The sequence below is a fragment of the Fukomys damarensis genome, unplaced genomic scaffold (genome assembly GCF_012274545.1).
Source record: "Fukomys damarensis isolate Sample0158 unplaced genomic scaffold, DMR_v1.0_HiC HiC_scaffold_27, whole genome shotgun sequence".
NCBI classification, from domain to species: domain Eukaryota; kingdom Metazoa; phylum Chordata; class Mammalia; order Rodentia; family Bathyergidae; genus Fukomys; species Fukomys damarensis.
The window spans coordinates 316,259-331,896 of NW_022900939.1; the positions used below are offsets into that span (position 1 = coordinate 316,259).

Here is a 15,638-nt window from a genome sequence, read left to right on the forward strand (position 1 = left end):
CAACCAGGGCATCGAGGCCGCGATGGACTGGTGAGCGCACAGCGGGGGGAGGGAGCACGGGCTCTGCCACGCGCTAACTCCCTGCCCCGCAGGCTCATGGAGCACGAGGACGACCCCGAGGCAGACGAGCCGCCGCCTTCGCCGCTGCCGGGCCCGTGCGGGAGCACCCTGGGCCGGGAGCCGGGACCGGAAGGTCGGCGAGACGGCGAGGAGGAGGAGGAGTGGGCAAGAGGGTTAAGGGTGACCGAAGGGACCATGACACCGGCGCTCGTTCCAGGACCGGAGGCGGCTGCCGGAGAGAGGAGGCCCGTCCTGACCGAAGAGGAGCGACAGGAACAGACCAAGAGGTGAAGTGAAGATCAGGTTTCTCCCTCCCCTGCGGAGTCTGGAGAGAACCTTGGCCTCTTTACTTCCTTCGTTTTTTTTTTTATTTTTAAGGCAGCGTCTCACTGTGCAGCTCAGGCTGCCTTGATTTCTAAGCAATCCTCTTGCCTCAGCTTCAAGAATGCCGAGACTGTAGGCGCGCACTACCATGCCTGGCTTTTTTTTTCATTTTTAAAACTCAGCATCTCAGGCATGCTACGCATGTGCTTTAATACTGAGGCACACATGTAGCACAGTTTTCTCTTGGTGTGCCCCCCCCATTGAACTCAGCACCTCTGGCTTGCAAGGCAGGCGCGGTGCCCCTGAGCTAAATCCCCAGCCCTGTCGTTTCTCATCTTCAAACACATTTCCATTGTAAATTTGCTTTTCCACTCCACGTCCACTTCCCTTGAACTCTTTACTTTCTTCAAAACAGGATGATGGAACTGGTGGCCCAGAAGCAGCGGGAACGGGAAGAAAGGGAGGAGCGGGAGGCCTTGGAACGAGAAAGGCAGCGCAGAAGACAAGGGCAAGAGCTGACAGCTGCTCGACAGAAACTTCAGGAAGATGAGATGCGAAGGGCCGCTGAGGAGCGGAGGAGGGAAAAGGCTGAAGAGTTAGCAGCCAGGTCTGCATGCTGGGCCCGACGGTCAGTAGCTGAGAAAGTGATCGAGATTTGCTATGTCCTCATCTGACCTATTTTCTCCTGGTCTGCATTCCAGACAGAGGGTTCGAGAAAAGATAGAAAGGGACAAAGCAGAGAGAGCTAAGAAGGTGGGTGACTGGGAAGACTGTATAAAAGAGTAGCTGCGTTAATCACCTCTCCCAGCCTTACAGGGAAAGCATGGGCTTGTGTGTCAGTCTCTCCCTAAGTATTACTTTGTTTTATACTTTGTTCTCCAGTACGGTGGTAGTATGAGTTGTCAGCCATCCCTGCCAGCAACAGAGCCAGGTCCTGTTCCTTCTCCCAGCCAGGAGCCTCCCACCAAGCGGGAGTATGACCAGTGTCGCATCCAGGTATTGACACTAGTTTCTTGTCTTGCTCCTGAAACTCCTTTGTGGCCTATAAGGTATCCAGCTCAGAAAATTTTGCAGTCATGCTCTGGTTGCCAAATTTCTCCTCCCTTCTTTGTAAATTACTTGAAACCTTACCTCCTACTTAGGGAAGAGATCAAATTCCCCTGCCACAGATGTGTTTAAATCCATACTTCTGTGTCACTCTTGGTTCATTAAGTTTTTTGAGATGTCTCCCTACATAATTCAGGCTGGCCTCTAACTCATGGTGATCCTCCTGCCTCAGCCTCTTGAATACTGGGATTACAAGTACATACCACCATGCCTAGTTGATTTTGGTATTTGTATATCACCTTGTGTCATTATTCAATTAAATGATGAAGGAGGGCTGGGGATTTAACTCAGTGGTGCCACTGCCTGTCTCACAAGGACCGAGTTTGATCTCCTGTACCAAAAAAATAAAAATAAATGAGGGCGCAGAGACCCTTCACACTTAGGAAAGTAGAGCATGAGTGGTTGTTCATTACCCTTTATTCATTAAGTTTATTATGAGCTTTAAATAGTTAGGTTAACTCAGTCTGAGAGGAAGGGCAGCTTTAGCCACGTGTCTGTTGGCCAGTTTCGATGCTTACAGTTCTGGGCATCTGTCTCCCTTCTTCTCCAGGTCAGGCTGCCAGATGGGACCTCACTGACCCAGACGTTCCAAGCCCGGGAACAGCTGGCGGCTGTGAGGCTGTACGTGGAGCTACACCGTGGGGGAGAGCCCGGAGGAACCCAGGACCCTGTGCAGCTGCTCAGTGGCTTCCCCAGACGGGCCTTCTCTGAGGCTGACATGGAGCGGCCCCTGCAGGAGCTGGGTATGGCATGGGGAATGGGAATGTGCCTCCTGACGGGAGGTGGTGGAGCCGGTGTGAAGCTGCTATTTGGGGAGAAGAAAGCAGGTGTCCTTGTGTTTCATGCTTGTTTTTTTCAATTGATCCTCAGGACTTGTGCCTTCTGCTGTACTCATTGTGGCCAAGAAATGTCCCAGCTGAAGAACCTTATCCCACCATCCTTGACCTACATCTTTGTTAAGGCACTGACATCTTCCTCTTAATAAATGGACTGTGTTCTGTACATGCCGGGCTCCTTCCTGAATAGCTGGGCAGGGTATAAGTTAATGAGAAAGGGAAGGTGTTGGCCTTATATATTCTTGCCTGGATTTAATTTCTTTTTGGGGGGCTGGGACCAGGGATGGAACTCAGGAACTTGCTTGTGAGGCAGGTGTGGTGCCACTGAGCTACCTCCCAGCCCTAGTTTCTAACAGAGTAGTGTTCTGGCTTTAATCAATACAACCTTTCTTCGTCATGCTTAGGCTCCACAGGGGATGAAATACATGGGCTGAGGGTGTTGTTCAGTGAGAACCCATGTGCTTAGTAAGCCAGAGGCTGGGCCAAGGTTCAAACTGAATAAAGTTGAAGCCCAGCCTAGCAACTTAGACCCTATCTCCAAATAAAAAGGGTTGGGGATATAGCTCAGTGCTAGAGAGCCCTTGGGTTCCATGCCCAGTGAGGGTGGAGTGAGGGGCTGGAAACTAATAGTAAAAACCTTGGGGGAGCACAGGGGTAACAGCCCACATTTACTGAGCCCAGGCACTGCCCTTTATGGTTTTTGTTTTTGGTACCGGGTACTGACTTGGGACCTTCCAATTGCAAGGCAGGCAGCAACACCACTGAGCTAAATCCCCAGCCCCCTTTATGTTTTTTTGAACAGGGCCTTCCTATGTAGCCTGGGCTGGCCTCAAACTCAGCGATCCTCTTGGCTCAGCCTGCTGAGTGCTGGAATCACAGGTGTGCACCACCTCAACCGAAACTCCTAACATGCAGGAAAGAGTTGAACCAGATCTTTAGACAGTTCTTTTCACCAATGTCACACTAGTGGCCATAAAAGGCATTGCTCCTTAGGTGCTACATGTCCCTCAACCTAACACTATACAGGTGTACACTGATGAGTTTACTGGAGAGTTTGATCCTGTCTCAAAATTTAAAAAATGGAGTGGGGCTGCTGGGGATGTAGTAAGGGCGAGGGCCCTGGGTTCAATCCTCCTGAAAGAAAAATTGAGCATCGCGTAGTTCCCCTAAAGAAAACACACCGTTTGAAAACGTTTTGAGAATGTGGTTGCTGAGCCTATGGAGATTTGGGGTTGCACGACGCAGGGTTATTACGGGTGGGGGTAAGGGGTTTCTGAGTTGCGGGCTCTCTGCTGGCCCGGGCAGCATCCCGCGTTCCCCGCTGGGCGCGTGTGCTCTCACTTGGTGCCGCTGCCTCCGCCTTCCTGCCAGTTCTTCCTCCACGCCACGTTCTCCTGTGTGGCCGCGGCCTCCTGCAGCGTGGCCATCACGAGTCTCTGGGTGTATGCTTTCTCGTCCCTGTGATGCGGGTGCTGCTCGGGGATCTCCTACAAGGACAGCTAGGTCTCGCTTCCGCCCGGCACGCCGCACGTCGCCCTGCCCGCCTCGCACAGCCGCCTACCTTCAGCATCGCCTGCTTCTGCAGCTCCCCCGGGGTCACCAGGGCAAACAGCGCGGACCCTATGCCCGCCCCTGCGCCCACCGCTGCGACCGTGATTAGCACCTTCCTTAGGGCCCGCATGGAGGCCGCGTCCCTGCCAACGAGTTGGACCTCCCGCTGCCTAGCGCAGCCGCTCCGACCGCCCCCTGCGCGGGCTAGAGCGGCTGCACGGGAGTCATAGAGACGCTCCAGGCTGCAGACCGCCCAGCTACGGAATCTGAGTTCCAGCGCGCCGGCGTCTCGATGGTTCAGCAGCGGAAGGGCATCCGGAAGCCCGGGCATGGGGTGGAGCCTCCACGGCCCGGCCCCCAGACCTGCGGTAGGATCGCTGGCTGGGAGCGCTTCTTCACGGTGGCTGTGGACTCAATAGCTGCCCACTTTAAACTCTACCTGGGCGGAGCTCTGGCTTCCCCAGCATCTTCAGGCTTGTTCAACACAGAATTTCGTGGACATCCATCCACTCCTCCCAGCTCCTTTTACTCCGAAACAAAAGCCGCAGTCCTAGGGCAGCTACCAGTGTTACACCTAGCCAGCGTTAGAACACCAAGTACCCGGACACAGATAAAACTGAGGTTTTATTACACACGTGCGAACTCCACTCTAAGAGAAGTGAAGCCCGGTTACAGGTTTGTGCACAGGTTTTTGTTTTTTTGTTTTTAAACAAAGAGGTTCAATCACAGGTCAGGGCTTTCTCACAGCTGCAAGAGGGAGAAACTTCAAACACATTTACTCATTTTACACTTTGAAAGGGAACAGCAACGCTCAACAACTAGGCTACACACACCGAGAGGTCCAATGGGAGACGATTCTGGAGAGAACAGAGTGTTGGCTTATTTATAGGTTTGGGGTTGGGCTAGCACATATCTGTAGCATGTAACCTATTGCAAGCCACATTTCCTTTTAAGGAGGGAGCTTGCAGAAGCTTTAGGTTTCAATTCTATATGCTGACGTGGTCTTGGGGAAAAGGAAATTTAGGGTAGGCGTATGGACGTGGGAAGAACATGGAAACATGGCCCAAAATGGTGGCATCGAATCTCTAACACACTTATCTTACAGAGGTAGCGTTTTATGGTCACCTTTAACATACCACGTGTTTCCGGGGCAGGCTTGATAACGAAGCTTGCAATTAGCTCAAGAAGGTTTTTGCAGTTTGAGCAGTTTTCCCTGAGGTTTGATAAGGGGAGGGGGAAACAGTCTCTGGGGCTATTAGCAGGCCAGCATGAAGTCACTTTAGCTCAGTCAGGTCTCAAACCAGTATTGCTCTTTGCCTCACAAGAGGCCTGTCACTTTTCTCGCTTCTTATCCTTGCCTTTGTGAAACTCACCCACACCCTACTGGAGGTTGGGCTCCACAGTTACACCCCAGCCCATTTTGTTTTTGAGACAGGTCTGAATTTCCCAGACTGAGATGGGCCCAATGGCACACCTATCAATGTAGGATTGCTGAGTTTGAGGCCAACCTGGGCTATAGTGAGTCCAAGGCCTAGCCTGGACTACCTACTGAGACCCTGTCTCAAAACAAATACAAACAAAAACACTAAACTAAAACAAAACAAAAGTGCCCAGTCTGGGGCTGGGGATTTAGCTCCTTGGTGCTGCCACCTGCCTTGCAAGCACAAGGATTCAGAATAAAAAAAAAAAAAAAGTGCCCCATCTGGCTTTGATTTGCAACCTTCCTGCCTCAGCCTCCTGAGTAGGTGGGATTACAGGCTTCACCACCAATACTGCCTTTATTTGGTTTCTAATCTAACCATAAAAATTCTGGATTTGTGTAACCTATCAAATTTTATTTTGGAGCAAATATTACCTAATTGTGTGACTAGGCAAATCATTTTACATGTTTCTGCATTGGAAAATGTGCCCTATAAGAGTAAATGCCTGAGTTTATATGTAAATATTTTTATAAGAGTTCCTGGCAGATAGTAAACACCACATGCAAATTTATAAAAGATACAAATGGGCAAGTCAGCTTGGAAAACCAGTAAGTAAAGAGTCAGATAATCTCAAATCCATCGTCACGGCTCTTCACTCAGGGCTCTAATCCCAATGCCCTTCCTGTCTCCTACCCTGGCCCTGGACTCGGGTGTTTTAATGAGTACTTTTAACCAAATAAGCAAAGTAGGTAATACCCCCAAAAGGCCCTAACTCCTGCACAGTCACGGTGCAGCCACGACATGTTTGTTCCAGACAGGGTAACCTCACATCTGGGTCCTCATCAGAGAACTGGATGAGGGTCCCCTGGGGGCTCAGGACCCTAAGGCACTCCAACAGCATCTGGTGAGCCCCAGGAAGCCCACCCCGGGCCACAGCATCCCAGGTGCCCTTGTCCAGAAGGAGCTGGAAGGAGCCTGAGGGAGTCACAGGTCCCAGTTTCTGGACATTAGCTTTCCTGAATTGGAGGCGGGAGGCAGGGTGTCCTGGTGACAGGGAGATCTGGCCTTGGCCCCCTTTCAGGAGGCTGTTCATGTGAGCTATTGCCACGGGAGAGAAGTCCACGCCTAGCACGTCCACTGGATGTGGTGACTGGGTGTAGAGGCCGGTGCACAGGCCTGAAGTTCCACATCCCACGTCCAGCACTCTGAGTGGACAGGTAGCATGGCCTTCCTGCAAGAGCGGGAGGAGGAGTCCCTGTATTTCCTCATAGCCAAAGAACCAGTCAAAGGTGGGTACACTCCCCCGACGTGGCTGAGCATGCAGCCGGTCCCAGAGGTAGCGGTCGGCCAGGCAACTAGTGACCAGAAAACCTGCGGACACGGGGAGAGGAGGATACGAGTCACCCAGTGGAGATTTTGTCTAAAAGATGCAAAAACGTTGGACACACACCCGCGGCTTTAAGCGCCAGGCTTCAGGGGCTTAAAGTCCAACGGTTGTTAAGAGCCCGCCCTGCCGACCTACCACCTACGCTCCGTACCCGCCGAGGTGCGCGCCCTGGCCAGAAGGGGCGGCACGCGCAACGTCCGGCGCAGCGCAGCCATCGGAGGTCCCCAAAGTCGCCGCACCCCACAGGGCCTTATGTCCAGGAAAGATCTACAAAAATTCCGCGAAGATAACAAGCGCGTACAGTCACCCGAATCCTGCCGCCTCGGAAATACAAAAGCAGACCCAGATTCTGGCACCAGCAATGTTTATTGGACAACTGAAGGGAATTCAACAGATGCCAGCTCCGAGGATGGCGTCCACGGACCTGAAAGCAAAGAAGGCGTGAGCGACCGGCCCTGGGCCTCACTCGAAAGTGTCCCGGCGCTAGAGGATAGAACCGGCAGACAGGGCACCGCCAGCACCGAAGACATGACGCCGGGGGGGGGACCAGCGCCCCTTCTTTTGCCTCCGTACATAACGGGGAGCGGGACCACGCACCCACTCTCCGCCAAGAAACGGAGGGTCGCAGCCACAGATGCAGCACGACCTCCCAAACCCGAGAAGCACCCACACTTACCTATCCAGACGCTGCACTCGGAAAGGTCGGTAACCGACTGCACGGATGCTTTATATAGCCCCATCGCCGTTCCCCCCCCGCCGGGATTGGTCGACAGAGGATGGGGGCGGGGCATGCGCAAGAACTGGACGGAAGTGCAAACCCACGTGAGGCGGAAGTGCGGCACTGGGGAGCGTCCGGAGCGGCTATGGCGGGTGCAGGAGGAAGGATCAACCGGCCGCGCACGGTGACTGTGGGGGCCGCGAGGGACTGGCTCCCGGGGTAGCGGGCTGCGCCTTCACTCGCTTTCTCCCTCCCCACAGGAGCTGAAGAGGAAGCTGTTCAAGCGCCGGCGGGTGCTGGGACGGTCGCGGCGGTGCAGGGTGGTCGGAGCCGCGGTGGACGCAGAGTTGACCACACGGCACCACCTGCGCAAGCGCGCGTGAGTCGAGGCCGGGCGCGGGGCGGGGTCGTCGGTGTCCTAGCGGGTTGAACCCGGGAACCGCCCTCCCAGCCGCCTGGTCTTCACATACACTTGGGGTAATTCCCCGTGCTGAGGTTGAACCTTCACACGGAGCTGCACCCTCTAATTTTTTTTTGTTTGTTTGTTTTTTGAGACAGGGTCTCATTATGTAGTTGAGACTGATCTGGAACTCACTGTGTAGCCCAGGCTGATTTTGAACTCACAGCGATCCTCCTGCTTCAGTCTCCTAAGTGCTGGGATTACAGGTGTGCGTCACCACGCCCGGCTCCTAATTCTTAATTTTAATTTCGAGAAAGGGTCTCGCCAAGATGCCAAGGCCTGGCTTGAATATGAGATTTTCCTTTTTCAGGCTCTCACAGTGCTGGAATTTACCGGGGAGTGCCAACATACCCGGTTTCATTTGTAGTTGTTAAGTAAAGTATTTTTATGTATGGAAAAGTGCACGCCTAATGTGTAGAACTCGGTGAATTTTACCAAAGTTTGTATAGAATTTTGCACTCAGGTTTTAAGGTCCCTGTGTGTCCTCCCGTGAACTACTTTTACATTCTTTTATTGCCTTTTTATAAACATCTGAGGTTTTTTTTGTGGGGGGGATTGGGAATCGAACTCGGGTCCTTGTGCTTGAGAGGTGGCGGCAGCACAGAGCTACTAACATTTAATGTTAAGTACTTTTTTTTTTTTGGTACTGGGGATTGAACTCGGGTCCTTGCACTTGCAAGGCAGGCAGCAGAACCTCTGAGCTAAATCCCCAGCCCCAATGTTAAGTACTTTTAATCCTTGATCCCTTGAATTAAGAAACACTCCTGTTACTGAGGTACTTACTGTATTGAACATTTTGAGTCACGTTATATCCTGAGAGCCCACACTGTTTTCAGCTGCAGTGACTTGAACCAAAGACTGGAGGAGTAGCCAGGATCACTTGGTACCCCGGGTGGTTTCAAGTTGCTCCTCCTGAACTTCAGGTCCAGCTCCCGGGCTAACATCACTTTGTCCGGGAAGAAACGCAGGAAGCTCCTGCAGCAGATTCGGCTGGCCCAGAAGGAGAAGGCAGCCATGGAAGGTGAGGCTGGGCGAGACTCATGGACAGGGAGCCTGGGGGTGTTGGGTTCTTCAACGCCTCCTCTTTCTTCTGCTCAGTGGAAGCACCCTCAAAGCCAGCCAGGACTAATGAGCCACAGCCAAAGCGACAGAAGAAGATGAAAGTTTCCCAGGATGTTGACATGGAGGACCTAGAGGATGAGAGCTAGTTTTTACTTCTTCCACTGGAACATTTTCACTTACAGCTGGAAGTTTTGGTGATTGTTTCAGAGGACTTTGGAGAGAGCATTCCCTCCTTCACTTTCCCCAGATTCTCTCTCTGTAAAGGCTGTGAGACCTCAGTTGGTGGGGGTGTGGGTTGGAAGAGGGCACAGAAGCAAGATTGCAGAGAGACCTCTGGAGCACTCAACTACATTTGTAATAAAGGCTAAGAACCAGTATATCTGTCATCCTAGCACTTGGGAGGCTGAGGCAGAAAGAATGCCGAGAATTTAAGGCCAGCTTGAACTGCATGGGGAGATCCTGTTTAAACCCAAGAGCTATGACCTGTGTGAGATTAAATGTAGGAATGGGGTGGGCCATGAAGAGAGTCTGACAGTGGATGGAGAATCCAGACCCTTACAGCCTGCTTAGCAGAGGCAATAAGAAGCCAGCATCTCTGGCAGCCTGTTCTCCCCAGTTGCTGTTTCTGACAAAAGTAGAGATTATTGTAGCGAAACAGGGTTAGTACCCTGATACAAACCAGTCCTGTACTGTCCCTGTGTAACCAGGATGGCCAAGTAATTGTTTTCTCACGCTTATCGTGGTTTGCTGTATTATATTTTGAATACAGTAAAGACCAATTTTAGGGTCGGGGATTTAGATCAGTGGTTCTGCCACTTGCCTCATAAGTGCAAGGACCCAAGTTCCATCCCTGGTACCAAAAGAAGAGGCAAGCTGGGTGTGGTGGCACACACCTGTAATCCCAGCACTCGGGAGGCTGAGGTAGGAGGATCACTGAGTTTGAGACCAGCCTGGGCTACATAGTGAGTTCCAGGTCAGTCTCTACATAGTGAGACCCTGTCTCAAAAAAACCAAACAAAAAACAAAAAAGGCAGCCGGGCATGGTGGTGCATGCCTGTAATCCCAGCACTCGGGCTGAGGCAGAAGGATCGCTGCAAGTTCGAAACCAGCCTGCATAGTTCCAGGTCAGGCTCAATTACATAGTGAGACCCTGTCTCTAAATTAATTAGTTAAAAACAGACAAAGTTTCTACCCTGGTGGTAACCAGGACCTAAAGCATTCTAGACAAGTGTTCTACCACTGAGCTACACCTCAGCGCCCATACTTCCCGTTTTAACTTTCAAAACTTTTTGAACTGGGCTTGGTAATAAGCTCCTGCAATTGTAGCACTTAGGAGGCCGAGGCAGAAGGATCCCCATGTGTTTGAGGTCAGCATGAATTTTAAAAAAAATTTTTTAATTTAGGGCCTGTAGGGAATTTGAATTTTAGTATAAAATGGAAAGCAAAATTTTGTTTTCTGATTTTGGGGATTGAACCCAGGGCCTTCATAATGAGGTACATCTTTAGCCCTTTTTTAAAAATTATTTTTCTGTGAGACATGGTTTTACTTTGTAGCCCAGGCTGACCTTAATTCAACAATCCTGTCTCAGTCAAGTGCTCAGATTACAGACTCACATCACCACACCTGACTTATCCCCTTCTCCAATTTAAAATTTCTATGGCCATACACATCTAAGTAGTTTTGCGGTGCTTCTCTTGATTTTTCCCTCCCACCTTCCCAAGGAGGCACGCACAATAGACAACTTCTATGTGTGAGCTATACTCTTCACCAAATACTGCCCTGTGGTTTTGTGTGTTACTTGTTTGTCTCAACCGCACAGACATAAAATTCATCACTGTCCTTAATGCACAGATGTGGAGACAAGATCCAGAAAACTTGTCCATGGACACCAGCTAGGAAATGATAGACTTGGCTTTAAACAGCTTCTCTCGGGTCCTTCAAAAGAGTAGTTTCTGTGTCTTAACATCATTCCAAGCCCTTTATGTAAACCATCTCAAGTGTTCTTCACAGCCTGTGAGATGGAGACGTCTTATTTCACAGGTGAGGGCCCTATCTCCAAGCATCCAGGCCACAAGCACAGGCTTATATTGCTAATCAGTGTCAAAGACATCCAAGTCTTTCTAACTCCAAAATGATTCATTGTGAACTTTATGAGTGAGAGTAAGATAATAACCAGGTTCACCTCACATGCCTGTGATCCAGCACTGGGAGGGAGACATCACAAGTTTGAGCCCAACCTGGTGCAATTTACTGAGACCCTTTTTCAAGAGGGGGAAAAAAAAAGGCTGGGAATGGAGCCCAGTAGATTTGGATTTGGATTCAGTCTTCAGTACTAAAAAAAAAATTACTTAAGAGTGTTAGTGCACATCTGTAACCCCAGCACTGGGGAGGCTGAGGCAGGAAAAAGTGGCAGTTGGAGGCCAGCCTTGGAAACCGTGAGACCAGGTCCCGCTCTAGTCAAGGATGAAGTGATCTTCCTGCCTCAGCCTTAGAGTAGCTGGGACTACATGTTTATGCCTTCACGCGCAGCCAGAAATTGTGCTTGGTGTCTACTCTCCTAGAATTAGTGCTTGTGAGTAGCCATTAAGGATATAAGTGATTGAACTTCTAAAACAGGAACAAGGAGTCACAAATAATAATCTCTTAGCCCTTCAAGCACAATCTTTTTGGTGGGTACTGGGGATCAAACTCAGGATCCTGTGCTTGCAAGGCAGGTTCAGTGCCACTGAGCTAAATCCCAGCCAAGCATGACCTCTTAAAAAGCATATTCAGGTAGTGGTTCTGCCACCTGCCTTGTAAGCACAAGGTCCTGAGTTCACGCCCCCATACCAAAGAAAAAGCATATTCTGCTGGGCATGATGGCACACCTATATGCCCAGCACTAAAGCTGAGGGAGGAGGATGTGACTAGGAGGCTAGCCAGTACTATATAGTGAGACCCTGTCTCAGAAGAAAGGAGAGAGGAAGAGGACTGAATGAACGAGCAAGCGAGCATATTCAGTGCTTACCATCTGGTGCTCTTCCAGCTGACACTACCTGGGCGAGCCCTCTGGTTAACACAGAGCTTGCTGACCAAGGCATGACCCAGTCACAGGACAGGACAGATTCACGAGCCCTCAGCCTGTCACTCAGAAGCATCATTTGTGCTTTCTTCTGAGGCAGAGAGGGTTTTAAAAGGTTTTCTTCTGGAGTCAGGTGTAGCCCAGCACTTGGGAGACTGAGGTAGTAGGATCGCCTTGAGTTCAAGGCCAACCTGAACTATACAGCAAGACCTTAACAAAAAAAGCACACCCCCCTCCCAGCAAGCAAAGTAGTTTTTACCAGAACTACTTGGGCCAACAGGTGCAGAATATTGAACTAAAGTAGCACAAAGCAGGGAGTGCTGGTGCATATCTATAATCCCAGTACTTAGAAGATGAGGCAGGAGCGTTGCTGGGAGTTACAAGTCACCCTGGGCTACATAATGAACTCAAGGCTAGTTTGAACTATATAGCGAGACCCTGTCTTAAAAACCCCAAATAGGGCTGGGGATGTAGCTTGGTGGTGCCAGTGCCTGCCTTGCAAGCATAAGGGTTGGAGTTCGATCTCCAATACCAAAAAATAAATAAAAATCCAAAATAGGGCTGGGATGTAGCTCGGTGTCAGTGCCTGCCTCACAAGTGCAAGCTCCTGAATTTGATCTGTTACCAAAAAACAAAAACACACCCAAAATAGAGCCAGGGATTTACCTTAGTGGTGTTGCTGCCTGCCTTCGAAGTGTTAGGTCCTGAGTTCAATCCCCTGTACAAAAAAATAAATAAATAAAAATCCCCAAAATAGATAAAAGAGTACAAAACTTGACCTTTAGGGGTGTTGGAGGGAGGGGAGGGGAGGGAAAAAAGATATGTACAGGTACAGATTCCCTATGATGAATGTTGTTTTGTACATCTAAAAATGTACCAGCCCAGGCGTGGTGGTACATACCAGTAATCCCAGACTTGGAGGCCAAGGCAGGAGGATCACCATGAGTTTGAGGCCAGCCTGGGCTACATACATAGTGAGTTCAAGTCTAGCCTGAACTAGTAGCAAAACTTTGTCTCAAAATAAATAAATAAATAATAAAATGCACCAATAAAACAACACAAAGAAACTTGGCCTTTACTTTGTGGGACTGTGGGTCGAGTCTACCTCTGCCCTGGTTAGAGGCAGCTCAGTCGCTGAGGCCGTGTCTGTCTGAAGGCTGGCAAAACAAGGTTTAGCAGCTCCAACACCACCCAGCCTGTCTGTCACTCCTCACAACCTAGGGTGCCAGTAAGAGGGATTTACAGGGACTTCCCACCACGTTGGAGTCCCTGTTGTTCTGGATGCCAGTGGAGCCTTACAAGACAGCTCATCCTCTGGGCCATGAGAGTTCCTCCCATGTGGACCAAATTACCCATTCACAAGGACCCAAGCTGAACTACGAAACCAGGACTGGGAAAAAAAGAACAAAGAAGGGCAGAAAAGTCCAAAGGCCTGGACTTCCTCAGCTGCTGTGTAAGAACTGGCCTCTGCCTTTGGGTGTCCAGTCTGCAGCTACAAAAGGTGGGTCTCTCCCATATTCATTCTTTTGTTCCTTGTTTGCAGACCAGCTTGATCTGTTACTTTTACTTTTCAGACAGGGTCTTGCTGTGTCATTCAGGCTGGCCTTGAACTTGCAGCAATCCTCCTGCCTCAGCCGCCCAAGTGCTGGAATTACAGGCTTGAGCCACTGTACCTTGGCAGGACCAGCTTGATCTTTGAGAGATTTGCTCCTCTTTATTTTCTCTTATGTTTAATTACAACTTCCCACCCCCTACAGACTTGTGCTTTAGTCTTTATTTCCATTTTCACTAAAGTAGGAACCCATGCTAACCTACTTTTCCTTTGTTTCATTCAATAAATGTTTATCAAGAACATATTAATAGCAGGAATGTGGACATACGCCTGTAATCCCTGGAAGACTGAGGCGGGATTGAAACAATGCGCCCCTCCTGGGAAATCTGACAATTTTGTAATTTAGTGAGACCCCATGTCAAAATAAAAATAAAGGGCCAGGGATTTAGCTCAGTGCTGTAGCTACCTGTCTTGCAAACAAAAAGTCCCAAGTTCAATCCCAATACCATAAATAAATAAAATAAAAATAAAAACAGGTTGGGGATGTAGCCCAGTGGTTTAATCTTGCACTCAGCAAAATCAAACCAAACCAAAACATTAATGACACTATTGTAGGTGATAAGGCTATAGCTGCCACTGCTCTTCCTCCTCCTCCTCTTCTTTCTTTTCTGTGTCAAGCATGAAATCAGAGCTTCACACATGCTAGGCAAGTACTTTACCACTAAGCAGCTATACCCCACACCCAGAGATTATTGCTTTTAAAAGATGTAGCCTGGGGGGGCCGGGGATTTAGCTCAGTGATTCCACCGCTTGCCAAGTGTGAGGTCTCGAGTTCAAGCTCCAGTGCCCCCCACAAATAGATGTGGTCTGGGAATGTAGCTTAGTAGTAGAGTATCTATCTAGCAGGTAAGATGCTCTGGATTTGATCCCCAGTACCGTCAAGAAAAAAGGTGAAGTCTCTATTGCCAAAGATCTTATTTTCTTGGAAGACTAAGGCAGGAGAGAGGATTGCTGTGAATTTGAGGCCAACCTGTGCTACATGCTGGGAGGCTGGGGGACAGCAAAGCTTAACATTAAGTCTGAGAGAAGGCTGTGCTTGCCTCCTTCTAGTAGGAGCCCTTAAACCTGTCTACCCCAATTTGTTTTGGCCTCCCTCTCTTTCCATTTTTCTTTTTGTTATTTAAAAAAATTTACACGTGTAATGCCAGTACTTGGGAGGCTGAGGCAGGAGGATTGCCATGATTTTGAGACTATCCTGGATTACATAGTTCAAGGCCAGCCTGAACTACATAGTGAGACCCTGTCTCAAAAAATTTTTTTTCAAATTAATTTTGTGGAGCTGGGCATGGTGGCGCATGCTTGTAATCCCAGCACTCGGGAAGATGAGGCAGGAGGATCACTGTGAGTTCAAGACCAGCCTGGGCTACGTAGTGAGTTCCAGGTCAGTCTCAACTACATAGTGAGACCCTGTCTCAAAAAAAATTTTTTTTTTTTTTTTTGTAGTACTGGTGGTTGAACACAGGGTCTTGACATTGAGCTATATCTCCATTCCTTTATTATTTATTTATTAATTGTTTACTTATGGTTTTGTTTTGTTTTTGGTATAGGGGATACAACTCAGGACCTTGTGCTTGTGAGGCAGGCGGTGGCACCATTGAGCTGAATCCCCAGCCCCATATTTATTTAGTTTAGTCTTGTTTTTTGTTTTTGGTACTGGGGATGGAATTTGGGTCCTTACGCTTGCAAAGCAGGCGGCGGAACCACTGAGCTAAATCCCCGGCCCGCTGCATATTCTGCAGGCCAGGCGCTAACCCAGGACCCCGCGCATAGTAGCCAGCGCTGTCCAGTTGAGCCAACTCCTCAGCCCCAGGCTTCATCTTCTCAAAGCTCACGTATCTGTTTTTCTGGCGCCAGGTCAAAAGCCAAGGTCTGTCGTGCGCGGGCCAGCGAGATTCAGCACGCTGTTAACCGGTGCACAGCGGGGAGGTGGACCGGCTCGGAACCAAGCTGCCGGGGTCACCGGCGTGGCCGGACCAATTTTGCAGAGAGGCCGGGCTCGGCTTCCTGCTCCTCTCCCGAGCGCGCATGCGCCGCCCGC

At 49.9% G+C, this 15,638-nt stretch overlaps 5 protein-coding genes and 1 non-coding gene across 6 annotated transcripts in view; 3 read left to right on the forward strand and 3 right to left on the reverse strand.

Annotated features, from left to right (window-relative positions):
- Position 1: 1 nt before the first annotated feature.
- Ubxn1 (UBX domain protein 1) lies at positions 2-2,493 on the forward strand (the record flags this gene model as incomplete). The annotated part of the gene is made up of 8 exons (XM_033756573.1): positions 2-30; positions 93-193; positions 278-347; positions 800-991; positions 1,086-1,137; positions 1,267-1,380; positions 2,042-2,234; positions 2,362-2,493. Coding segments are annotated over 8 exons (801 nt in total), but the record flags the coding sequence as incomplete, so codon positions are not given.
- On the reverse strand, positions 2,389-4,135 carry LOC104868279 (ubiquinol-cytochrome-c reductase complex assembly factor 3). Its single transcript, XM_010632983.3, has 3 exons — positions 3,889-4,135; positions 3,669-3,814; positions 2,389-3,493 (listed from the first exon to the last, which is right to left on the reverse strand). The coding sequence occupies exons 1-3, from the start codon at positions 4,006-4,008 to the stop codon at positions 3,400-3,402; spliced, it is 360 nt and encodes a 119-aa protein (XP_010631285.1). The 5' UTR covers positions 4,009-4,135; the 3' UTR covers positions 2,389-3,399.
- A 1,444-nt stretch (positions 4,136-5,579) lies between these two features.
- Positions 5,580-7,667, reverse strand: Cskmt (citrate synthase lysine methyltransferase). Its single transcript, XM_010632986.2, has 3 exons — positions 7,363-7,667; positions 6,838-7,110; positions 5,580-6,670 (listed from the first exon to the last, which is right to left on the reverse strand). Exons 2-3 carry the CDS (start codon positions 6,899-6,901, stop codon positions 6,015-6,017), a joined length of 720 nt encoding a protein of 239 aa, XP_010631288.1. The 5' UTR covers positions 6,902-7,110; positions 7,363-7,667; the 3' UTR covers positions 5,580-6,014.
- LOC117283552 lies at positions 7,157-7,307 on the reverse strand. The gene has a single exon (XR_004514593.1). It is a non-coding gene; the product is annotated as a small nucleolar RNA SNORA57 (small nucleolar RNA).
- Positions 7,517-9,303, forward strand: CUNH11orf98 (chromosome unknown C11orf98 homolog). Its single transcript, XM_010632985.3, has 4 exons — positions 7,517-7,588; positions 7,665-7,783; positions 8,788-8,885; positions 8,963-9,303. The coding sequence occupies exons 1-4, from the start codon at positions 7,550-7,552 to the stop codon at positions 9,070-9,072; spliced, it is 366 nt and encodes a 121-aa protein (XP_010631287.2). The 5' UTR covers positions 7,517-7,549; the 3' UTR covers positions 9,073-9,303.
- Positions 9,304-14,741: 5,438 nt separating this feature from the next.
- The window catches only part of Ints5 (integrator complex subunit 5), a 5,761-nt gene continuing 4,864 nt past the window's right edge, over positions 14,742-15,638 (forward strand). Inside the window, exon 1 of the mRNA XM_033756574.1 lies at positions 14,742-14,747. Coding sequence (XP_033612465.1) covers positions 14,742-14,747 — 6 coding nt within the window. The remainder of the gene's footprint in view (positions 14,748-15,638) is intronic.

What these genes read in the sequence shown, in the direction of transcription:
- LOC104868279 (XM_010632983.3), bottom strand. Translation starts at nt 4,008, where the DNA reads ATGCGGGCCCTAAGGAAGGTGCTAATCACGGTCGCAGCGGTGGGCGCA. An exon ending in AGAAGCAGGCGATGCTGAAG is followed by an intron (nt 3,815 to 3,888) that starts GTAGGCGGCTGT and finishes CTGTCCTTGTAG; the next exon opens with GAGATCCCCGAGCAGCACCC. An exon ending in GGCGGAGGCAGCGGCACCAA is followed by an intron (nt 3,494 to 3,668) that starts GTGAGAGCACAC and finishes TGTTTTCTTTAG; the next exon opens with GGGAACTACGCGATGCTCAA.
- Cskmt (XM_010632986.2), bottom strand. Translation starts at nt 6,901, where the DNA reads ATGGCTGCGCTGCGCCGGACGTTGCGCGTGCCGCCCCTTCTGGCCAGG. An exon ending in CAGGGCGCGCACCTCGGCGG is followed by an intron (nt 6,671 to 6,837) that starts GTACGGAGCGTA and finishes CCGTGTCCGCAG; the next exon opens with GTTTTCTGGTCACTAGTTGC.
- CUNH11orf98 (XM_010632985.3), top strand. Translation starts at nt 7,550, where the DNA reads ATGGCGGGTGCAGGAGGAAGGATCAACCGGCCGCGCACG. An exon ending in CACCACCTGCGCAAGCGCGC is followed by an intron (nt 7,784 to 8,787) that starts GTGAGTCGAGGC and finishes CCTGAACTTCAG; the next exon opens with GTCCAGCTCCCGGGCTAACA. An exon ending in GGAGAAGGCAGCCATGGAAG is followed by an intron (nt 8,886 to 8,962) that starts GTGAGGCTGGGC and finishes TCTTCTGCTCAG; the next exon opens with TGGAAGCACCCTCAAAGCCA.